The 26,213-nt window shown below is 30.5% G+C and overlaps 1 protein-coding gene across 2 annotated transcripts; it reads left to right on the top strand.

Moving 5' to 3' along the window:
- Positions 1 to 10,207: 10,207 nt before the first annotated feature.
- Positions 10,208 to 15,528, top strand: LOC107425827 (probable LRR receptor-like serine/threonine-protein kinase At2g23950). Of its 2 annotated transcripts, XM_016035878.4 has the most exons (11): positions 10,209 to 10,961; positions 11,077 to 11,209; positions 11,327 to 11,398; positions 11,660 to 11,803; positions 12,082 to 12,153; positions 12,353 to 12,412; positions 12,504 to 12,604; positions 12,691 to 12,822; positions 12,915 to 13,259; positions 13,971 to 14,350; positions 14,905 to 15,528. In XM_016035878.4, exons 1-11 carry the CDS (start codon positions 10,814 to 10,816, stop codon positions 15,313 to 15,315), a joined length of 1,998 nt encoding a protein of 665 aa, XP_015891364.3. In that variant the 5' UTR covers positions 10,209 to 10,813; the 3' UTR covers positions 15,316 to 15,528. The 2 variants fall into 2 exon arrangements, with proteins under 2 accessions (XP_015891372.3, XP_015891364.3); XM_016035886.4 differs by lacking the exon at positions 12,082 to 12,153 and having other exon boundaries at positions 10,208 to 10,961.
- Positions 15,529 to 26,213: the final 10,685 nt, after the last annotated feature.

Raw genomic sequence — 26,213 nt, 5'->3', positions numbered from 1 at the left:
AAAAGAAAGATGTTTATCGAGGTTAAGAAATTTGGAAAATCAATGGGGGACATAGATCTTATAATTGCAAGTACTGGGACTGAAATTGGAGGCAAGAAGAACAATCTCAGTTTTAACTTTGTGATACTGGTATTTGGTTTAAGGAAATTAGATATAAATTCTAAACTTTCTTTTTGATTTGTTGGATGGATTTTTAGGAAAATTATGAGTGATTACTTATGCTTCTAGGCAGTTGAAGAAGCACAAGTTGAATTATCCAACTCAGGATTTAGGGCTTGCTGCAGCGATCTTTATATTGAATACTTAGAGACACTACTTGTATAAAGTTGCATGTACGACTTATACTGATCATAAGAGGCTTAAGTATTTATTTACTCAAAAGGAGTTGAACTTAAGGCAAAGGACATGGATGAGGTTGCTCAAGGATATTGATTGCACTATTCCTTTGGTGTTTAGGTTGCAACAGTTGGGTGTTAATTTGTGGATGCATACTTCATGAGAACTTTTTGCTAGCTTTTGACTACGACTGATACTTATGGATTATGTTCTTGAGGCTTAAATTTGAATACCCTAACTTGATGAGCATGAGAAGGAATGTTAAACAAAGGAGAAAGTTAGATTTCGCTATTAGAGGTGATGAAGCCTTGGTGACTGGTTCTAATCTCTGTGTTTCCACAAATGAAGAGCTGAAGAGGCAAATACTAGAAGAAGCCATAATTCTGCCTATGCGTTGCACCGCGGTAGCACCAAGATGTACCGTACCTTAAAGAGTATTATTGGTGGGCAGGGATGAAAAGAGAAGTTGCTAAGTATATATCCAAGTGTTTCATTTGCCAGCCCGTGAAGGTAGAAAGACAAAAGCCTTCTAGACTCCTACAGCCCTTATCCATCCCCACAATGGAAATGGGAACGCATCACAATGGATTTTGTATTCAAGCTCCTCCCCCCTACAGTTCAGAAACATGATGGTATTTGGGTGATAGTGGATCAACTTACCAAGTCCGCACAATTCTTACCCATTCATGAGAGGTTTTCTCCTCAAAACTTAGCGGAACTCTTTATGAATCATAGAGTGAGCTTGTATGGGGTGCCAATATCAATTATATCTGATAGAAATCCATAATTCACTTCGAGGTTTTGGCAAAGATAAATGAATGAAGTTGGTCAAGTTGAATTTGACTACTGCTTTTCACCCGCAAACTGATGGACAATCTGAGAGAACTATTCAGACCATGGAAGACATGTTAAGGTATGTATACTACAGTTCAAGGGGAATTGGAATGAGTATCTACCTTTGGCAAAGTTCACCTGCAACAATAGCTATCACTTGAGGCATTATATGGGAGACAATGTCGGACTCTATTATGTTGGAGTGAGATGGGTGAAAGGAAACTTCTAAGCCTTGGGATCATACAGGCGACAGTGAAAAGGTTAATATTATACGGGCCAAGTTGAAAGCAGCAGAAGACAGGTAAAAGAGCTATGCGAATGTGCATGGGAAAGATTTCGAGTTCGAGGTTGGTGATTGGAAATTCCTGAAACTCTCCTTGAAAGGGCTTTGGAAAGTTAAAGAAGATAAGTCTTCACAACATTGGACCATACGAGATAGTTGAGAGGATAGGTCTATGGCATATTGATTAGTATTGCCGAAGGAGCTTTCTTGAATCTATGATGTATTTTACATATTTATGCTCCGCAAGTATATCTCGGATCCATCACATATGTTGGAGACACCAGAGATTGAGTTAATGGATGACTTGTCTTATAAGGAGCAGCCAGTGCATATTCTAAGTAGAGAAGAGAAAAAGCCTTGCAACGAGACCATATCCTTATTGAAGGTTCTTTGGAGAAATAACCTAGTCAAGGAAGTAAAGAAAAAAGAAGGGGAGGAGACCATAGAAGAACCGAACCTAGCATAAAAGGAGAGAAACGGGTTTTTGATTGTCTCAAGCCTTTTCTTTCGTTTTTTTAATATTTTATAAAAGGTAATTTATATTTATTTAGTTCAAATAGATTCTTTTTTATTTTTATTATTATATATTATATTCTTATTACATCAGATTTTTAAGAATACTTAATTACTAATTTACATTTTTCAGTTTAATTTAATGGAATATATTTAACAGTATGGGGTGTTTTTGAAATATTTTGAATTTTTTAATATGACTTGAAATAAGAATAATCTTCAAGGAGTCTAAATGATATTATCCAAAAATCAATAATAATAGAACAAGAAAAAAACTTGAGAAGGGGCACGTGGACCTTATGTAGGACCGTATTAAAACATTTTTATTATTAAGATTTATTGAAACCAAACATATAAATAATTATCATAAATACCTTAATTTTCTGAAAATCATTTAGGGGCCCTTTTTTTATTTTTTATTTATATTTGAGCTGAGTTTTAATCATATTTTTTTTTTTTTCAATAAATTGGACAATGTCCTAGATCAAAGAATATTCATGCATTCTCCTAAAATAAATAAATAAATGAAAATAATATTCTCATTAATTATCTATAATTTATATAGCCTTATTTTTTAAAGACCCATTAGAAATGCTTATTTATGCATCATGGAAGCACAACTTCAATTATAATTATGTACAAAAAATTTTAAAATAATAAAAATATAACTTGAAATATTAAGTTAAATAAAAATAAAGAGTATATAGGGTTTTTTTCTTTTTTTGGGCATGAAACTTTGGAAGATAGTACTTGTCTTTAAATACATAGTTTCTTATTCTTTTTTTCTTTTTCTTTTTTCTTTGATGAATTATGGTTTATATATACGTGGTTGATAGACCAATGCTTGTAAGCACCAGAGGTAATAATAATGCAAAGGCATGGTTGTGGCCCATGTGGCTAAGAGGCCCTGAGAAGCACTTTCTTTATAGTTTTGTATTTTTCATTTCTCATATATTCAACTAATAAATTAGAAGATTTAAATTAGCCATAATTATTTGGATAGATATTTAACATTAGTGTTCTACTATGCAAACTCCATAAAATAACAATAACAAAAAGGTACACAAAAAAGAGTATTTTGTAGCTGGAACAATTTTCTATTTCTTAGAATTTAAACACTTTTTTGTTTCATGTCTAAGATAACATTATTTTTGGCTACCACATTAGAAATAAAAGATTGTCATTTATTGACTATATTTCTTATCAAAACACTTATGCATGGATATAAAATTCAAACATACAATAATTCAGATAGATTTTTTGTAACAAAATGAAAATTACAACAGTACATGTGAACCGAATTTCAGACTAGAAGAGAATTTTATCTAATCAACAATGCCATGGGCACCTTTTTTATTTATGTAAAGACACCAAATTGTTTATCAAGCAATAAAATGTAATTATTATTATTATTTTGTGAAAAACATGTCAAATTTTATTTTGTATTGAGTTTTATTATATTTTTAAAGATTTACCTATTCATATATAAATTATACTAATTGTCCAGGCAATAATATAACAACAATGCTAGAAATACCAAATTATTTGCCATGGGGAATTGCAAAGTGAAATGTTATTATTTTATTGACTTATTTACATTTATTCTTGTGATAAATTATAATAAGTTTTAGTTATCCTTTTAGAAGATTTCTTCAATCAATAATATTAAACACATTAGCTTTGTCACATCATTTAAGTAAACAATGAGAAGATTTTGATTTGTAATACTATTTATAAAATAATATTAATATTGCCATATCATTGATAAACAACTTGGTGCCTTAGCACTAGTGTTATCTAATTAACCTTTGATTTTTCTTCAGAATCCCAATGCAGTATATTTTCCTAAATTGTTTAAAGGGCATATAACGGTCTTTCTCAGTTTCTTATGATAAAACAATTAAAAAAGAGAAAGTCGGTAAGCACTCCCAATAGTCCTCTTCTTATGTGTGTATGAAGATGCGGCCCATTACCCTTCACCTCTACAAAGCTGGATTCAAACGAGCCCATATCACAAAAGTAGAATCAATTAATCCATGGCCCGGGGCAACAACAGCCCATTATCACCCTTCATCAGATCATCAACCCTGTCATCAACTTTTTCTTTTCCATGTCGAGGCTTTAAAAAATATGATGGTACACAAGTGTTTTGGGTAGAAGCAGATACATACAAGAAAATCCCTCTCTCAAAGGATTTAAGTGGGTCCCACAATGTAATGTGGGCCATTAAACAGCTGAGCGAGGGTAAAGCACGGGTGATTCACTTTTTGCTTTAATTTTCTCAAAGTCTCGAAAGGGTGTGTGGAAGGAATTGTGGCTGTGGGGTTTCTGAGAGAGAAAGAGAGGGTTAAAGAACAGGCAGCGTGGAAGCATCAATTCCGAGCGCATGCATGGAAGAATAAATCGCTCACTCCAACGAAGATTTTGGTGTGGTGGGGGTGGTGGGGATTCCCATGGTTAAGCTCGGGAACTCACTAACAACCACAAACCAAACACAAATCACCCACCAAAAAAAAAAAAAAAACAAAAAAAAAAAAAAGGCCAAAGCTAAAGCGTCTTCAGCTCCTTTTTTGTTTGATTTTTTCTTCTTTTTTTTTTTTTTTTTTTTTTTTTTTTTTTGTTCTTTTGGGGATGAGTGATTTCCTACACAAGGACATTGGGTTTGATGGAACAAATTCTTGTTATCCAGAAGTAATATAGTTTTTTTTGGGGTTTGGTGATATGCACTTGATTAATTTATGGAGCCTTGAGTCTCAAACTCTAAATATAATTCTATGTGTAAATATAGAAATTTATTTTCAAATAAATAAAGTATTTAATATGTGATTTAATATAAAAAATTTTATTTTTTTTTATATATAACGTGGTATAAAATATTTAATTTTTAAAATTATATTTATTAATTTAATATGTTAGTGAATTATTTTTTAAAATAATAATTTAATATATTATTAAAATTTATACTTGATCATTTTTTTAATTTTTAATTATAATTTTTAATATAATTTAATGATTATGAAAAATAAATTTCATTTTAATAAATTAAAATGGACATAATTATATATATATACGTACATCTTCTAAATGACCTCGAGAAAAAGTGGTTAAGCATAATTTGAATTACTCATTGGTTAGTCTTTCTCTGGTGGCCTTGAGTTATGAGGATAACCTTGCTAGCTTGCTGTGTTTTAGAAGACAAAAGGTCGATAAAAGATTATGATGAATCATGGAAGAATGGTAGGGGGTCAAAAGCATAATTTTTATGACTGCCTTAAAGTATTTCGAAATTACAATTTCTTCTTTGTATGTTTAAATTGTCTCGAGAATGACTCTTCTCAACTTCAATTCTATAAATTTTTTTGTAATTTTCTTTTAAAAAATATGGAAATTTAAACTCCAATCATTATCAAAGAAATTGCTTTAAAAATATTTTATTAAATATTAATAATTCTTTTTATGAAAAATACTAATAAAGTTCAAGGGCTCTAAATAATTGTTAATCAACTTATATGGTAAAATAATATTATTTTATCAGTAATACTAGAGCTATCTAAATATTTAGTTTTATTTACTAAATAATATAACAGATAATGTGATATTATATAATTAATTTATTTTTTAATTAATTTATTTATTTAAAATTTTATTTATTTGTGTCCATTAATAATATCTTAATATATATTATCTAGTAAATAAATTTTGAGAATATTTTTTTTTATACATGTAGCATTGTTATTATTTTATTAGATGAAATATTAATATAAACTAAGGTATGTTTGGTATATAAAATGATTATTTTTGATAAAATAGAAATAACTATTTATGAGATTAAAATTCATTCATATTTGTATATTTGGTAAAAATATTAAATGAAAATCACGTTTAGCCTTTTTTTTTTTTAAAAAAAAAAGTGATTTGAAAAGTTTTCTAATTTGATAAAAACTAATTAAAAGTTTATTTTTTATTTATTTGTGTAATTTTTTTTTATGTATCATAATCCATTTAAATCTAAATTTATTAAAACATAATAAATGTATTTTTTATGTTTATCTAAATTAGAATATATACATAGCAATTTTAAGATTTTTTTAAAGGTATAGTTATTTTTTGAAATGCAAGCTCATCTATCTTTATAGAATAACTATTTCAAAATTTAAAATAGTACCAAACACAAGAAGCTTAAAATATTCGGCATCTATTCAACAAATCAAATATATCTTAAATAAAAATATATGAATTTATGAAATGATAAACGAAACTTAATATAAACTAATAAGATAATAATATGTATTGTTATACCAATTGGTAATCAATTTGGTATCTTTTGGATTATTGATCACATATATGGCTAGTTATACATAGAAGTGGGTCTCATACAAAAAGGGAAAATTGCAATTGCTTACTTTAAATTGGTTGCAATTGCAAGTGCTCATTTGTTATAGCTTAAAATTAGGTCGATTTCTTTTTTATATTTATAATTAAGTAATTTATTTAATAAATTGTAACTATCACGTATTAATGCTAATAAACATTTAAATTAACCAAACAGTGCGTGATTTAGAGAGAAAAAAAAAACAAAAAAAAAAACAAAAACGAAGTACCTTAACAAATTAACAGCCCTAAAAGGTAGATTGTTATGTTTGAAAGCAAAAAAGTTTGACTCGATTTAAGCTAATCCTGAAGTAGATGATGTTTTTTTAAGTGAAAAAAGAAGGACTGATTAAATTTAAGCGAAATTTCAGTGGAGGACAACAATATTAACCCCATGCAGATAATATTCTCGTATATATGTGTATGTACATCTCTTGATACGTAAACAAATTTGACAATTCCTATGTTATTGAATTTAATAAAAGTGCCGTCATGTTAGGTTCTTTTAAAAATTCTATATATACAATTTACTGTATTGATTAATCGATTATGGTCAACAAATTTTATATGCGATATACAATCTCTGAAAAAAAAAAAAAAAAAAAAGAACAGAAGAAGAAGAAGGTAAAACACACACACACAAAATAAAATAATAATAATAATAATAATAATAAAATAAAATAAAAACTATCATGGTTATCAACAAGAGCCATCATGCCAGATTCCTAAAGAAAGCATCTAAACATTGCAACTCATGGTTTTATAATTTAGGTTGTGGATGAGACTTAACTATAGCTGAGATGACTCCTTTTGGTGGAATGAACTGCCCAATGAATGATGCAATAGAATTTTCCTTGGAAAAGTATATTGCAGCCTTTTCCACGTTCTAAGAAAGAGTTCTCAGAGAACCCGATGTCTTCTGATTATTTTACTGCTTCTTTAACTACTGCATTATACTTTTTGCTTACTAGAATTTATTAATTTGAGTGTATCTCAAACTTCAATAATCAGCATATCAACATTATTGTTTATTAGAATAAATAAAAAGAATACAGAATATATGATTATAATCATAATCTTTAGAATGTGATGAATTAATTAATTAAATTCTAATTAATAATTAGACTTAATTTGAAACCTCCCCTTAAATCTTTTTTTTTTTTTAATTTGTTCATTTTCTAACAATATTCCTTATTTCGTGTAACTTAAGATGCTGATAATTTTACTATGAAAAAGAAATAAATTGAAATGACAGAATTTATAGTAGCATTGCATTATCCTTTGGAAGATTTGGAAGAGGCCAAAATGCATCGTTTGTGTAATCATTCATGTTCAGAATCTCTTAAAGTAAGTAAAATGCTAAGTTTGGTCCAAAGGGGAGGAATTTTGGTTTTTTGTTGTTGTTGTTGATTGTATTAGAATCGGAATATGGGTTGCGGTGCAAAGGCACAACTGGTCACATATGATCTGTGTGATAATAATATGATATCAGGGTAGGTCACTGAAAGCTTTCAGTGCCTACTTTTTAAGATCAAGTCCTAAGAAAAGGTGATATAGTACAAATATACATAATATATATGTATCATAAAATTCCAATAAGAATTTATGTAATATTTGCTTAAAAATTATCTCTTTCATACTTTCTAGAACTGTTACATGATTTTGACTTTCTTTTCCAATGTGAATATGTAAGTTACAGAGCTTCTATGATTTACTAATAATTTGCAAATAAATACATCAAATTTCTACCCACCCTTGTTTTAATAGTTAGTTTAACACTATTGATAATTCATCATCTTGATCACATTTTAGTTTTACGTCTTAAGACATCTGTTTCCTTGGAATATTTATCAAAAAATAGAAACTTAAGTCCAAAAACTAGAATCCACTACCGCCAGTACCCAATTCCAATTCCAAAAATGTATATAAAAGAAGTTAAGATGAGCTCAAAAGAAAGAGAAAAAGAAATTAATTTATGACGAATAATAACAACAAATATTAATTTAATTATACATTAATAGTGAGGTGCAAATCGAATTTAATTTAAGAGGGTAAAAAATAGTTCACCCATTAAAAATTAAGGCCTTTACCATTTCATTCACAGCTTTTAAACATTATTACCACGTTGTCAGATAAACACCCAACAAAAAAGGTGCCACCCTAAATCCAAGTAAGTATCCACGTTCTTTGGGTGCAAAACTGCCACTTCCTTGACCTCTGAAATCTAAAGTTTCAAAATCAGGCATACAGCATGGCGAAGAGTTTCAAAGTAAAATAGTAATAAATAATAATAATAAAGTTAGAATCTTTTGTTTCCTAAATTCCATAAACTAATTTTGCAAGAGCTGAAAAGTCTTTTTATAGATTTGGTCATTGAAATCAAATTGCATTAATTCCTGGAACATTATTAATTACTTCAAAAATTTGACGATCTGATATTTCGTTTTCGTTTTCTTTTAAAAGCAATGCTTTTGGTAAAGAAAATATCCAGAAAAAACATTAGAGACAAGGGATAGCTAGGAAACCTCCAACCAAAGTACAAAAATCATGAAGAAAAAAGATTGTTTTTAGGTTTGAGTGTTTTGGTGTTTGCCATTTCATGCACATTGCATGTGCATTTATTTCAGCAGCAACACGTCAGGGTCCCTCTTTCACAACGCTTGTAAAATCCTTTTTATAGCACCATTTCACCTAAAATTGTATCTTATCAGTACACTACTAATTAATGAAACAACATTACCTGTTCTTTTCTCGTTGTCAACTCCCATTAATGTTGATCAATATTTTGTTTTCTCATTCAAGAAATATTATTTTCTAGGGATAATTGCATTTAGAGTATACTCTAGTTTGGTGAACTTGCACTATAGGCCTTCACTTCTCTCTCTCTCTCTCTCTCTCTCTCTCTCTCTCTCTCTCTCTCTCTCTCTCTCTCTCTCTCTCTCTTTTCTTCTTTTTTAATGTAATTTAGGCGTTCAAGTTCTGTTTTGGTTTAATTAGATGTTTCAGTAAACCACCATTAATGCATGGCCTAAATTAGAGAAGAACCTAGCTAAATTTCAATAAATAAAACTAAAAAAAGAGAGACTAAATTGCATTTAATAAAATCAGAGTTGCAACCATCATTAGTGAAAAGTTACACCAAAATATAATAAATTGAAACTTAAATGTCTAAATTACAATATTTTAAATTTAAATATTGAAAAAGTAGCTTTTCCAAATTAAAGTATATTAAATTGAAATCTGTATTTTGTAAAAAATAATGGACATTAATGAAATAGTATTCCTATTTCAATATCCTTGCGATTTTTATAGTGAAATGTTTCATTATAATTTATTTTAACTTAACATTGTAAATCGGTGACATAATATTTTTCATTTTCTTTTGATATGAGCTCTTGATCTTAGTGGTTTTAATTATATGAAGGAAAAATCTATAATTTCTTAAAAACTACGAAAATCCTACCATTTTGGGTATCCCAACAAGCAACATTTTCCCATTTAGAGACAGAAATCGCTTTTTTAATTGTGTCCTGAATGTAAACTTCATGCTCTTAAATTATCCATTATTTTTGTTACATCCAAAACCCATTATTTGACGCACAGGAAAAAGAGGAAGCCCTATTATTTCACCCTCACCTTGCAGCTACAAGACATTTTGAACAAATATTTACCATGAAAAAAGACATTGTGCACAAACATCATTTTAGTCGCCTCACCCAAAAGGCAATGCCTTCTTAAAGGTCATTCAATTTCAGAAATTCTAAAAAAAAAAAAAAACAAAAAAATACAAAATGTGGATTTTAAGCGAGTTCTTCTAATGAAAAATAGAAAGGTTTATAGGGGCACATCTAGTAGCCAAGTAGGCTATCATAAGGATCACAGGCACATTAGGCAACGCCACAGAAAAACAGTGTGGGCTCTGTCTATCTTTCTCTCTCTCACTCAGTTGTCAAAGGCTCTATTAGGTATGGGTTTTTGATTCTCTCCTGAGCCTGCCCAAAACCCACCGTTTTTGGGTTTTTTTGGGTTTTTGAATCTTACTGAGCTGGCCTTCACCATCTCCATGTTTTAGGCTGGAAGAAGCGAAAACAGAAGCGCATGTTAGAACCCACTCTATAGCTTGAGTACAATCACAGTAGCAACTCCACCTCTCTCTCTCTCAATTTCTAAGCAACCAAACACACTTCCCCACTCCCTCCCTTTTTCTTTCTCCTATGAAAACTTGTACCACCCACTCACCCACCCACCTGATTCTCTCTTTCTGTCCATAACATATAAACATATACAGTCTGTATCTGTTTTTGCTTTTCCTTTTTTCTTCTTTTTTTCTTTTTATTTTCTTTTATAATTTTTTGTAAAGAAAGTAAAGTAATATATTAGTGACTGAAAAAAGAGAGCTGTGAAAGACCCAAGAAAAGAAAGGAAGAAAAAGAAAGAGACACATTAAAAGAGAGAACGGTGGAATTGTCGTCTTTCATGCTCTTTCCTGTGAAAAAAAAAAAAAAAAAACATGTTCTTCTTCTTCTTGATCTCCATTCCATAACCATGTCTCTCAAGCTTTCCCTTCTTCTTTTGCTCTCTTCTGCGGCTCTCTGTTCCTCATATGAGCCTCGAAACCATGAAGGTTTGTTTTTTCTTTATTTTTTCTCTCTCTACTACTTGTATGTCGTATTATTGGCTGTTTTAATATAATTTCTTTATGTATTTTTTGGTATTTTTGTTTTTGGTTTTTGTTGCAGTGGACTCTTTGATAATTATGAAAACAGACTTGAATGATCCACACGGTGTGTTGAACAACTGGGATGAAGACTCTGTGGACCCTTGTAGCTGGGCTATGATCACTTGCTCGCCTGACAATGTTGTGATTGGACTGTGAGTTTTTCTTTTTCTTTTTTTTTATTTGTCATTAAATTTGATTATTTTAAGCTTTTTTCAGAGATTTGTTTTCGTGGAAAAAATAATCAGACTTGGCCGTATCTGGTTTCGCAGGGGAGCTCCGAGCCAGTCTCTTTCTGGAACTCTCTCCGGGGCAATTGGAAATCTCACTAATCTTCGACAAGTGTACGGAGACTAAGCATGCTCAATTATTTCATGCAACTTTATTATTATTGTTGTTGTTGTCGTTGTTTCATTTTGATTTTTCCCGGAGTAGTTTCTGTTTGGTTTCTGAGAACATGGAAAGTAAGGAAAGTTAAAATGATAATTTGAGTTTTGAACCATGTATTTATTTTTTTGAACTCTCGGAAAGTGAAAATCCTATGTATTTATTTTAACTCTCGAAAAGTTAAAACCCTTTGCCTTCTTGTTGTTGTGAATTCGAAGGCTGTTGCAGAACAATAATATCTCCGGAAAAATTCCATTGGAGCTCAGTGCCCTTCCGAAGCTTCAGACCTTGGATCTCTCTAACAATAGATTCTCCGGTGTTATCCCGGACGCACTGGGTCAGTTGAATAGTCTCCAATACCTGTAAGTTATTATTTGTCCATTACACTTGGTTTGGTTGCCAAGAAAGAGAGGGAAAATAAAACAGAAACTGACTGCCATATTTTTTATGTCAATTTTGGTATTCAAATTGGTAGCTTCCTATGAGCTGGCCATTGTAGTTATTAAGTGGCTTTATTTTCCATATATTGAAGATCTTTCTGTCGGCAACCAAATGGTTTTCTCAAATATATTATTCTCTTTTAAGATTATTTATTAATATAATCTTCTACTCTGGTCTTTTTGTCATGTAATGAAACTAGGAGGCTGAACAACAATAGCTTGTCTGGGCCTTTTCCAGTGTCTTTAGCAAAAATCCCTCAACTTGCTTTCTTGTGAGTATGGATTTTCTCAGTGTCTTTTCATCATTTGTTTTCTTGTTTCTCAAACTGTCTTGAAAACCAAAACAAGCTGCAAAATTATGAGGGGTTTTGTTTTGTTTTTGTTTTTTTTTTTTTTTTTTTTTTTTTTTTGAACATTTTTGCTCAAAATCTGATTAATGGTTTCTCTTTAATGATCAATCTGAACATTCAGGGACTTGTCTTATAACAATCTAAGTGGACCAGTGCCCAAATTTCCAGCCAGAACTTTCAAGTATTTTCTCTCTCTGTCTTTATGCCTGCTTGTGGTGTGGTCAATTTTTTCTTGTTTTCTTCATGTTATCTTTACATGTTTGTTCCATTAGTATTGTGGGAAACCCAATGATTTGTGGAAGCAGCACTATTGAAAGTTGTTCTGGATCAATCACTCCTGTTCCTCTTTCCTTCTCACTGGAATCATCTCCTGGTAACTCTCTGACCAATCTCTTCTATTTCTTAATCCATCTTTCTTTTTCTCTCTTTCAACTTTTTTCTTTTTCTTTTGCGATAAAGGGAATCAAAAGTCCAAAAAACTAGCTGTTGCACTTGGGGTCGGCCTCAGCTGTGCCTTTCTCATGCTTCTATGGATTGGAATTCTTTGGCATAGAAAGAAGCAAAGATGCCAAACCATCCTGAACATAAGCGGTCAGCAACATCATAAACCCACTTTTGTAAACCATTTTCACAAATGACTTTTAACTTTGCATTACTCTAATAGAGGTTAATCTTCATTGTAGACCTTCAAGAAGAGGGACTCATGAGATTAGGCAACCTCAGAAGCTTCACTTTCAAAGAGCTTCAACTAGCAACAGATAATTTTAGCTCCAAGAACATACTTGGCGCGGGAGGTTTTGGCAATGTGTACAAGGGAAAGATAGGAGACGGAACTCTGGTAGCTGTGAAACGGCTGAAAGACATAAATGGAACAGCCGGAGAATCGCAGTTTCGAACAGAATTAGAGATGATCAGCCTGGCTGTTCATCGGAATTTGCTTAGACTAATTGGATATTGTGCTACCTCTAATGAGAGGCTTCTGGTGTACCCTTACATGTCTAATGGTAGTGTCGCAGCCAGGCTTAGAGGTTGGTTCTGTTTTTGTTAATAAGTGTCATTTGCATTGCACTACACACCACCTAGTTATTATACTTTGTCGTTGTCATGGTATCAAATTTGAGGTCCTAAGAATTTTCAGATTTGTGTTTTCTTGTCTTGTCCATGTCCAGTGCTTATCTTAATTTGATGGTCCTGCTCTTTCTCCCTTCCTCCCTTCCTTTAACTTCTACTCTTTTTTTTTTTTTTTTTTTTAATTATTATTATTGTTTTGTTAATTTGATCTAATTCCATTTCCCTAATCCCTTGTAGAATAAAAATTTCTTGTTTTCCGCTCCTCATCCTAGCTTAATACCAAAACTTTTATTTGTTTTCTGTTAGGGAACCATAGGAAAAATGCTTTTCCCCATATACCATCATTTTAGGCCAAATTTGTTCCGATTTCGAAATTTTCATGTCTCCTTACTGGTTTTCAGAACTATGGTATGTGGGGATTTCATGTCAGTTGTTGAACATGGTTTTATATTTTAAATCCAATCAACAATTAAGGAACAGTTTTTCAAAATGCCAATTTTAATAATCTTGTTATTTGATCTAATGTGCTTAATCCATGATATAATTATGAATATGAAAGTAAATATTTTATTTCTGAGGCAGAGAAATAGAATATGACTTGAAGGAATGGAATTTGAAAGTTTTTTGTTGAAAATTTATAATCTAAAATCCAGTTTAAAGTACAACAGGAAAGCCAGCACTAGATTGGAACACAAGGAAGAGGATTGCAATTGGTGCAGCAAGGGGTCTTTTATATTTACATGAGCAATGCGACCCGAAGATAATCCACAGAGATGTGAAGGCTGCAAATGTGCTCCTGGATGACTATTACGAGGCAATTGTTGGTGATTTTGGCCTTGCGAAGCTCCTTGACCACGCCGATTCCCATGTGACTACTGCAGTCCGTGGAACAGTTGGGCACATTGCACCGGAATACCTCTCCACTGGTCAATCATCTGAGAAAACTGATGTTTTTGGATTTGGAATTCTCTTGTTAGAGCTGATAACTGGAATGAGAGCTCTTGAATTTGGCAAGACAGTTAATCAGAAAGGAGCCATGCTCGAGTGGGTAAGTGTAGTCTACAACTACATAAATATGTAAGCGTACACATATATTAGTATTTAATTAGTTATTAATTATCTTTTATGCAAATTGCTGTAAGTACTGGGGCCGATTTTGCCTATTTTGTCCATCGTATATCAAACAGTTTAGTTTCTCTAGGATATTCAGTTTTAGCGAATTAGTGGTTGTCTTCCTTAGCGACCACTTATATTCTTTTGGGTCTAGGCTGTAGGTCCATATATTCTTTCTAGAGATAGAAGTAGCTCATAATAAATTGCAATTCGCTTTCTTAAAGCTTTCTAATAGACTAGCAAGCTGGTTATTGTTGACAACCACTTATATTCTTTTGGGTCTAGGCTGTAGGTCCATATATTCTTGCTAGAGATAGAAGTAGCTCATAATAAATTGCAATTGGCTTTCTTAAAGCTTTCTAATAGACTAGCAAGCTGGTTATTGTTGACCGTAATTCCAATCATATTTAGTACACCAAAAGGGAATTCCGAAATGCACAACAATTAGATAAATGAAACTAAGAGTGAAATTATCAATGCTGCTGACAGGTTAAGAAAATACAACAGGAAAAGAAAATTGAAGTGTTGGTGGACAGAGAGTTGGGCAACAACTATGACCGGATTGAAGTGGGGGAGATGCTGCAGGTGGCTCTTTTATGCACTCAGTACCTACCAGCTCACCGCCCCAAGATGTCGGAAGTGGTGCGGATGCTCGAAGGCGATGGCCTAGCTGAGAAGTGGGCAGCATCACATAATCATGGTAGTTCACACATAAGCCACTCTCATCCTCACAGCAATAACAACAACAACAAAAGCATGTCCCGCCCTACCACAACTGCTATTTTAAAACATGATTGCAGTGAAAACGAACGTTCAAGCCTGTTTGGAACAACAATGGATGAGGATGATGATGACCATTCCTTGGATTCCTATGCCATGGAACTTTCTGGTCCAAGATAGGAAAAAAAGTAAAAAAAAAAAATACGAGAGTAATGAATTTTTTTCTATTTAATTCTTTACAAAGCCAAAGTTAACGTTGTTGCAAGATTAAAAAAGAAAAAAAGAAAAAAAGGTTTTTAATTATCGGTTTGGGAAATCAAGTGTTGTAACTTTTAGGCTTGTGGGTTTGTTATTTTGTAATGTATATAAAGCATCATATATATATTTTTTAAATGATTTAATCCAAATTGGTGCTGCAGTCAAAATAACTGGAAAAGAGTGGGGTGGGATGCGCAATGCGCATAGTGGGATTTGTTGTATAGAAGGGGAGAGTTAATGGGGATACATAAATAGAAGAACGTCATGAGATGTTTCCGAGACAGTCTCTTTCATTTTCAAAGAATATGATTTTGACGGTTTTTGACTGAAATTGGTACTGTTTGATTGTGAAAGAAAGACAGCCAATGTGAGGGTTTTACTATCAAAAAATCACTGTTTATGGGTCACAAACGTCATTTTAATTGATGCTTTTGACAGTAAGTGTCACGCGGCCTGTCTTTTTAAGCTGCTGGGTTTTTCTTTGTGTTATAAAATAAATTTATTTGTCTGACAAGTCCTTGCTGTAACCCATTCTGTGTGAACTTCTGACGGGCTGATCACTTTAAACCAGTCAGTTTCCTTCTCATTAGTCAATACATGTTACAGCTTCTTCAATGAAAGTATCAGCTTACTTCTGTTTTTTTTATTTTTTATTTTTTTAATTAATTAATCCAAACGTGCAACTGCATTATCCTTTATTTGGCTAAACCTTTTACAAACAGCTCAATTAGGGAGTAGTTGATATTTTAAATATTTTAAAGGTTTGTAATGGAACCGGTTAAACTGGCAAATTAAAGTTTGAAATTGAAAAAAAAAAGGGTCAAATTCATTTCCGTAGGGAGAAGCCATTTTTATTTGTTCTAGCAAAAGGGGTAACGAGGAGAAATCCATGAATTTTATTGGGATGTGGTTCACTCAAATCATCTTCTTTCCTCAAAGAATAATTGAACGTGAATACTAATTTTACGAAATAAAATTTTGACTTATTATATTGTTATTGATTTTTCTTTTTGGTCTTGTAATGAGTTAGGTTTTTTCCAGTTCTTGTATGATTTAGGTTTTTCTTTCTTTTTTTTTTTTTTTTGGTCGGTTACGTATGACTTGAACCTCAGTTAATATATCATTCTTCAATCTTGAGATCATTCCTACATCTCTAAACAATAGTTGTCGCATTATTCTCATAGGTTATATGTAATATATGGTGTGTACACACACACACACACACACACACCACACACACACATATATATATTTATGTATATCATCCTTCTATGGTCAGATTGGTTCCCGACTAATATGGTACGGTCAAAAAACATGGAAAAATGTGTAGCTATTGAATTTCAAGAAGTCACATGAATGGATTGGAATACTCCTTGTCACATGTGAAAAAAAATTGCTTGACAAATAACATTCATCTAACATTCCTGCTATTTATTTCCTTCCCGCTTGCAACACTGTTTCACTCAAACCTTATCGTTTCAAAATTTTCAAATCCACCATCTTCCACTCTAACCAATGTTCCAGCTCGACATGAGGATTGACTTGATCATTTCAAAAATTCCAAATCTAGCCCAACTGGTCACTGTTTGGAAGCAGAAAGCGTCACCGTCATGAGTGTGGACCGCCACCGTGAGTACTATACTTGGGGGTTTCCACCGACAATGTGTATTAATAACTTGCTGTTTTTTTCTTCCTTTTTTTTTTTTTTAAAAAAAGAAACATGGATAGAGGAGAAGACGAAGCTCCGATTGCAGGAAGCAAAGGTTTCACCCTTTTTTATACATGTTTTTGTCATGCATCTTTTAATTTTTATTGTTTCCCTCCTTTCCTTGTGAGCTTCATTTATTTAAATTTTTATTTTTTCAATATATGACCGAGTATTGTGAGTTTGACAATAGGAATTAAGTAAATGTGACAATATGGATTAAGTAAACGAGAAATTGGAATCAATATACCTTGCAACATTAAAAAAAAAAAAAAGAAGTTTAATAGATATCACAATGTAAAAGTGTCGGTTTTAACAAAATTTTAAAAATTTTATTTTCTTTGTTTTGCTTACAAAGAAAAAGGGCCCAAAAAAACAAAATGTATGAGCAAAAGCCAACACTTTTAAGCATTAAAGCGTCCGCTTTGGTGCTTTCAATATTAAAGAAAAAAATTTATTTTGATGTATTATTTTAAGTTGCTAAATTAGTATATTTGAATAAGTATCAAGTAAAAAAACAATATATTTAACTTTGTAAATGAGATATTATAAAATACATCAAAATTTTAAAAGTTTTTTTTTTATTTTTTATTTTGCTTACAAAGAAAAAAGGCCAAAAAAAAATTGATAGGGAAAAGCCGACGCTTTTAGCATAAAAGCGTTCACTTTGGTACTTTCAATATTAAAAAAAAATTTTTGATGTATTATTTTAAGTTACTAAATTAGTATACTAGAATGAGTACCAAGTAAAAAAATAATATATTTAACTTTATAAATGACAAATTTTAAAATACATCAAAAATTTAAAATTTTTTTATTTTATTTTATTTTGTTTAAAAAAAAAGGTCAAAAAGATAATTGATAGGGAAAAGCTATGCTGTTAAGTATAAAATCATCAACTTTGATTCTTTCTATATTAAAAAAAAAAAAATTCATTTTGATTTATTATTTTAAATTGATAAATTAATATATTTGAATAAGTACTAAGAAAAAAAATAATATATTTAATTTTGTAAATACAAAATTTTAAAATACATTAAAATTTTAAATTTTTTTATTTTATTTAAAAAATAAATAAAAAAATAATTAATAGCGAAAACCTAACGCTTTTAAGCACAGCTTTGATGCTTTTAATATTAAAAAAAATAATAATTTTGATGTGTACGAAGTGCAAAAGGACATGGATCACTCGGTTTCGTAAAGTTAGAAGGGTATAGTTCAACATCATACTCAATCTTACATAAAGACTGTCCCACGTGTAAACCATCTGGGCCTTGCCTAGTACTAACAATCAACAAAAACAGTTTTAGGATCGGGCCTTTGGTCCAACTTTTTTCATATTATTTTATTTATTTATTTATTTTTCGTGTTGTGGACCTGATATTTCCACGTGTAAGAATCATATGGTTTTTCTTGCATTTTATTTATTTATTTATTTTTTTTGATATTGAAAGCATCAAAAACGTCGTAAAAACGTCAGTTTTTTCCTGTTAATTTTTTTTGGTGTTTTTTTTTTTAAGGAAAACAAAAAAAATAAAAAATTTTTAAATTTTGATGTATTTAAAATTTGGCATTTACAAAATTAAATATATTATTTTTTTACTTGATACTTATTTAAATATACTAATTTAGCAATTTAAAATAATACATTAAAATGAATTTATTTTTTAATATTAAAAAAACTAAAGCCAACATTTTTGTGACGCTTTATGCTTAAAAGCGTTGGCTTTTGCTCATCTATTTTTTTTTTTTGGCCTTTTTCTTTGTAATCAAAATAAAGAAAATAATAACTTTTAAAATTTTGTTAAAGCCGACACTTTTACATGTTGAAAGCGTTGGCTTTATGATATCTATTAAACTTTTTTTTTTTTTTTTTTTTTAAATGTTGCAAGGTATATTGATTTCAATTTCTCATTTACTTAATCTATATTGTCACATTTACTTAATTCCTATTATCAAACTAATTCCTATTGTCAAACTCACAATACTCGTTCATATATTGAAAAAATAAAAATTTAAATAAATGAAGCTCACGAGGAAGAGAGGGAAACAATAAAAATTAAAAGATGCATGATAAAAACATGTATAAAAAAGGGTGAAACCTTAGCTTTATGCAATCGGAGCTTCCTTTTCTCCTCTGTCCATGTTTCTTTTTTTAAAAAAAAATAAAAAAAGTAGCAAGTTAATTAATACACATTGTTGATGGAAAACCTCAAGTATGGTACTCACGGCAGCGGCCTGGCACTCACGGTGGTGACTCTTTCTGCTTCCAAATGGTGGCTGATTGGGCTGGACATGGGATTTTTGAAATGGTCAAGTCGGTCCTTACGTCAAGCTGGAACGTTGGTGAGAGTGGGAGATGGTGTATTTGGAAATTTTGAAATGATGAGGTCTGGGTGAAACAGTGATGCGAGCGGGAAGGAAATGAATAGTGGAAATGTTAATGGAATATTATTTTTCAAGCAATTTTTTCTACACGTGACAAGCAGTAATCTGAGCCGTTCGTGTGACACTTTGAAATCCATTGGCTGGGTATTTTTCCATGTTTTTGGGCCGCACCATATTGGTCAGGTCCAACCTGACCATAGAAGGACTATATATATATTTTTATCTTTTAAAGTTTTATATTGTTTTTTTATAAAAATAAAGTTTTTATCTTAAAGATTTGTTTTATCAAGATTATTTCAATTTTATAAGGAAATTGGAAAAAAAAAGATATTTACTCTGTTTTTGATTTTATAAAAAGAAGGGAAAGACACTTTTATTTTATTTTTATATTTGTTTTAAACTTTGCGATGCTAGGATATCAGATAATTTTTTTTTTCTTATAGTCTTAAAAGCTATTAGGATTAATATTAAAGGTTCATGATTTTAATTTAGAGTTTTGGTATTCATTTAAGATTATTAGGGATCTAATATCCTGTGAGGTTTTGGAATTCAAAACAAGTTTTGGAGCATAGGAAGGAAGATCTTGAATTTCTAAAGTTGATTAAGGTTGGTTTTGCTAATCTTTGTTTTATGTTATATGACAGCATATGAGATTTTTTTGGGTTATCGAAGTAATGACAAAGGCTAAATTGAAATTTTTTTTGTTATAACCTTAATTTGGAATTTATATGGGAATCTGTATAGAGTGATTGTTCAAATTTATTTAAAATATTTTAAAATATCTTTAGTCAATAACTTTTTATTGATAAAAATAGACATATTTATAAATTTGTAGAAACTTATTTGGGTTGATTTGGATTTATTTTCAATTTATTGTGAAATTTTAAATTTATACTTTCTGTCTAGTTTTTCTATGCGACTGTAGTATGGTCAATTTGAAAAATTTCAAAATAGATCTAAATGAAATTATTTTTACCTAAAAGTTTTTATTTATTATCCTTTGTATGTCTATTATTAATATAAAAAATTTAGCTTCAAATTCATTATATTTTGGCGATGGTGAATTTCTAAGTTACCTATACTCAGCTGTCTGAATTTATTTAATGATCAGTTTAGCAAAGAATAAAATTTAATTTAAAGTACTTTTGAGTCTTTATTTGTCCTAATAAATTTTATATAACATTCATACCTCATATAGTGAAACTCTATAAAATTTTACTTCTTTTATACTTATATTTTATTTTTAGTGAAATTTATTTAGACCGGAGTTCCCTGTGGAATATTGATTTTCAATTTTTGTTAATAAGTTACGAAATTTAATTTGACCACGTTTTTTACTTTTGTTTGGCTTTTAAAATTTTATAGGATAAAAGAGAAAAATATTGGATATTTAATGAAGGTTTCTAAAAATATAATAGTTTTAGTATTTCTTCATTAACATTTCAATGAATTTTGAACTGTTTCTTATTATTTTTTTATGAATGGTTTTTTTTTTAATTTTTTTTATTTTTTTACTATGGTTACTTGTGCATGTATACAGATATAGATGATATTGTTTGAATAAAGAATTGAATTCTTGTTTAGGAATTATTTATGGATAAATAGGTTTTTGTTTGGTTTTTAGTGACATGATCTTGTTGTGTGCATATGATTTTAAGCTTTGAGCATTAGGTTATGATGATCTTATGGAATGAGTAGCAACTCTAATTCATTTATCTTGAATTTGAGAGTTTGATTTTGGAATTTATACCTAAGATAATTGTGGTATATGATAGTTTTGCTTTATACTTATGAGAGACATTAGTGTTATTCATTGGATGTTTATTTTTTGTGGATTTTTACTGATCAAGGTAAGTTACTGGATTTTTTCTTGAAACCATAGCAAATATATAATTTTGATATGTTATTGATTTATGTATGTTTTCCTATAGCTTTATGTTTTATGATATATATATATATATATATATTTATTTATATATTGTACAAATAAATTGTTGGATTATTGATATTAAATATTAAATGGTTTTTATATATTTTGTTATGCTCTATTTGTTTGTACTTAGTAGGCATTTATGGGATACGTTTTCGGATATTGAGAGGAATCATGTTAAGGTATTTTCTTAGTGATTTATGGTTTTTTTATTTTCGGGTTTAGACATGTTGTTTTATGTGGGAGGACCTACTGATGACAATAGGGGTATGATTCATACCTTCGGGTATGAGTGTTTGTTTTTATTAAAATTTATATTTCCTCACTTGTTACATGTCTCACATGTGTTGAGTTAATATGGATTATTGACGGGTAAAATTATGTTATACCAAGTCCTACTAAATAATTAATAATTAAAGCTTTTTTTTTTTTATCTGATACATTTTATATGAAAATTTTGTTTATGTTGCTTAAGATTATATTTGGATATTTATTAGGTCATCATTTTAAGTTTTAAGTTTTTTTTTTATTTATAAAAAATAAGTAGTTTGTTGAGTTTTATACATATTATTTATTTTTATGGTTTTAGGTATACCATAAATTTAAAGTAGCTGTATTTGGCATATATTATCAGTGATTTAGTTGTTATTCTTTTTATATTAGTTAGTATGGAGGATCTTGTTGGGCGTTGAAGTTTATTTGTTCATTTTATGGAGATGTTTTTAGATATTATTTACTGATGATGTTTTGGAGAATTTTTATATTTTCGCGTTATAAGTTTTATTAAGTGTTATAAGTATGACAATTATCACATTTTAAGTATATAGACTTATGATGTGACATTATAATACCATTCTTAGATGGACACCATACATCTCTTCTAGCCAAGATTCTATTTTATTGTTGTATTTTTCTAATTATTCTTCTATTTTGTTAGGCTATTTTCCTTTTTCCAGCTCTTTTGATATTATTGAAAAGAAGGACAATAGAAATCTTGGAAACAATAGAGAACAACCCCCTCTTGCTTTGTTCAAAGAGGCTCCAACACCGTTAGGCAATAATTGATAATGTCTGGTTGAATGGAAAGAGAAGAGTTTGATCACGAGCACAATGCAAACCAAGCACCATTCGATGTGAATGTCAAACAATGGTCAAGGTCTTGGATAAATTATTTATGAGTAAACAACTTATGTAATATCAATAGATTACGTAATGCATGTTATGCGAAGCAAAACAAAATATTAGCCTATTTGTATAGTTTTGTTACCATTGCCAAATATTTATTTTGCAATCAAAGTGAGGTAGCAATTTTGAAGAAAAATAAGATATAAAAATTGACAAAGAGGTTAGTTATAGAGAAAGATAAATGAGGTGGAGAAAGCTAAATAACTACAACATTGTCCAGTGACAATACAACAGTTGCCTTGCCTAAGGAATGGATATTGAAAATGACAAGTTGCTTAGATCATTTGTGAATAGTTGCTGTAGGATTCAGTGATGAGAAAAAAAGAAGTTTGTTGAAGAACATGAGTTTGCTTCGTTCATACGTTGTAAAATTGGTGGTATTGAAAACAAATTGATTAGTGTGTTAGCAGTTAAATTTGATCATGATAGGAGTATTATGAAGTTAAATGGTATGAGTCACAAAATATATGTGAAAGATGTTGTGTGATTGATAGGGTTAAGTGATACTTTTGATAGTGAAGTTGAAGATAATTACAGTATAAAGTTAACACAGGAGGATATTAAGAAGAAATATGGGGCAGGTCCATAAGGAATCCCCATTGTTGACTTAGAAGCTTGATTATGGGATGAAGCAATGAATGTAAATGATGATTTTAAGGTTATTTTCACTCTATTTCTGATGGGAACAGCTATAAGTCCCACCTCCTTTGTGTACATAAATGGGTAATCTAGATCGGATGAACAATGTTTGTTACATTTGAAAGCAAGACTGAGGTTGTTGGGCATTCAATTCATTGTTTGTGAGGGTACAAAAGTATAGAAAATGCAACCAAATGTACATTCTTGGTTGCATATTAATCTTGTAGGTACATCCAAAATGATGAATATTTTACATCCATGAGTTAACGTGTTTTGAGCTATAGATGGGATATTATGACATCAAAATTGCACCAAAAATATAATTTGATAGTTTGTGTTCAATTGCGATACAATTATTTTACTTGGATGTGCAATGATTTCAAAAATCATCAATAGGTCTATCATTCTATTATGTGCATGGAGAGACAATGAGATCAAAATGGTCAAGCAATACTTGAAGAAAAGAGGTGGTGATGGATCAATAAAGGTATATATAGTCATGATGACCTAACCACATTTCATATTATTGTTATTCATTTCATAAACATATTGTTGTTAGGATGAATTTGTATGTATAACCAAAAGTAGTCAACGAGGAAGCCATCAATACACATACAGTTGACCTAGAAAAGAAACTTGCCATTGTTTGCATATTGATAGAAGGCATGTAATCGGTGAAAAGAGATATTTCAACTTGGAAGGAAGAAATGGAAAATTGGAAAGGAAGGTTTTCTAAAGTCGATGATGACATTACGGATAAGGTTACAACCTGTATCCATAAAGTTGTCAAGCTTAACACAATTCAAAAGGAAGCATTATTAAGAGACTCTCTTTTTTACCTTTAAGAAAAGCTCTTTCTCTACTGATGAATATGTTTGCAAATTTAAAGAAATATGTGATAATCTTACTGCCATCAACAAACCAATCTCAGAAACTGAAAAAGTCTTTCAATTTGCTCATGGATTGGATGTCAAATATCAAAACTTTTCAACTGCAATGCTCTTCAAACCACCACATCCCTTGCTTAATCAATTTTTCTCTTTTTACAGAACCATGATCAAATATTTGCTGCACAAAATGAGGAAAAAAAGAAAGAGACTTATTGTTACCAAGCCTTTTTTTGTGCAATGAGGATGAAGAAGACATAATAGAGGGGTTTGATTCAACTTAAAAGGATGAGAATTTGCTCTTGCTAGACTGTTGGAAAACTCAAATCCTCATCCACACAAAGACACAAAAGGATATGGAAGCTCCAATAACAATTGATAGAACTAAAAATCAACAAACAAGGCATTTTTAGAGGAAATTCAAGACAGGAACGATGCCAAATTTGTGGGCTAAACAATCACATTGCACTTAAATGTTTTCACATATTTGACCATGCCTACTAAGAAGAACACATACTGAAGCTCTTGTTGCCTTCACCATTCAAGATGGTAATGATCTAACCTTCTAATCCAACTTCGAAGCAACAACACATATGACCAATGATGTTGGTAAGCGGATTTCTGTACATTCCTATAATGGTGATGATGCTGTCTATGTTGGTAATGGAACAAGATTGCCCATCTCACACATAGGAAATGCACTCTTAAAAACATATGATGGCAATCTAAAATTAAAAGCTGTGGTTGTTGTCACTAAGCTAAAGAAAAAACCTTTTATCTGTTAGACAATTAACACATGATAATGTTTGCACTTTTGAATGTGATGCTAATGGCTTTGTGATAAAGACCAAAACCAAAGGATTCTAGCAAAAAAGAGTATAAAATGACAGCTATATACACTTGAAGAAGCCTAAATGGAGGCCCTTGTTGCTATAAAATCACATACATTGCTCCATCAAATCTTTGGTGCCTAAATTAGGACATCCCCATTCAAAACTCTTACAAGTCCTTAAAAAAAGAATGTCATTAGCATCTCTAAACGACTTGATAAAAACTTAGTTTGTACTAGTTTGTCAATTACATAAACGATGCAAACTACCATTTTTTGATTCTAATAAAATTTATCAATTTCCTTTAGAAAAAAATTTATTGTGACTTATGGGGCCCTCCTTCTATTGCTTCTATGCAAAATTTTGGTTATTATGTTATTTTTATTGATGATTGCACTCTTGACACTTGGTTATACCCTCTTAAGCATAAATCAAATTTTTATGAATGCTTTTTAAAGTTTCAAAAATTGGTAGAAAACCAATTTGATCGAAAAATTAAAATCTTTCGAAAGAAATGGAGGGGAAGAATTTACATATTCTATTTTCACTAACCATCTTGCTTAATGTGGAATAGTTCATCAATTTTCAGGCCTAGGTACACCAGAGCAAAATGAGATTGCTGAAAGAAAGCACTGTCACATTGTAGAAACTGGACTCACTAAGATTTTCCATGTAAATTTACCTTTTAAATTTTGGGTTGATGCTTTCCTTACAGCAACATTTTTTAATTAATCGACTACCTTCTTCATCACTTCGCATGAAGACTGCATTTTGTAAATTATATAGAAAGCGTCCAAGTTAAAATGTTTTAAAAGTTTTAGGCTACAAGTGTTTTCCTTAGTTGAGATATCAAAACCAAAATAAGTTTTTGAAGAAAACCTTTCCATATGTGTTCTTAGGAAATAGTCCCAATCATAAAGGCTATAGGTGTATTGACCCCATTACTAATAGAGTTTACATCTTCTAACATGTAGTTTTTAATGAAAATATTTTTCCTTATTCTAATAACTCTATCTAATAACTCTATCCAAGTAATAATGTGCAAGGACTTATTGTCACTACCTTTCCTGATCAAGATGAGTGGTACATCAAATCAAATACACTTCCTTTCAATCAAGCAGTTCAATTATATCTCACATAGACACCTCGTTCAATGATCCTATTGTTGCTTCACAATCAAAGTCCTTTTACTTGTTTTCCTGAACAAGTCATTCCTTCTGACATTATCACTATTATAAATGATGATGTCATCACCA

This window comes from Ziziphus jujuba, chromosome 1 (assembly GCF_031755915.1).
Source record: "Ziziphus jujuba cultivar Dongzao chromosome 1, ASM3175591v1".
NCBI classification, from domain to species: Eukaryota; Viridiplantae; Streptophyta; class Magnoliopsida; order Rosales; family Rhamnaceae; genus Ziziphus; species Ziziphus jujuba.
Note: the sequence above shows the minus strand (reverse complement) of the source record. Positions and strands in the feature narration are given on the sequence as shown.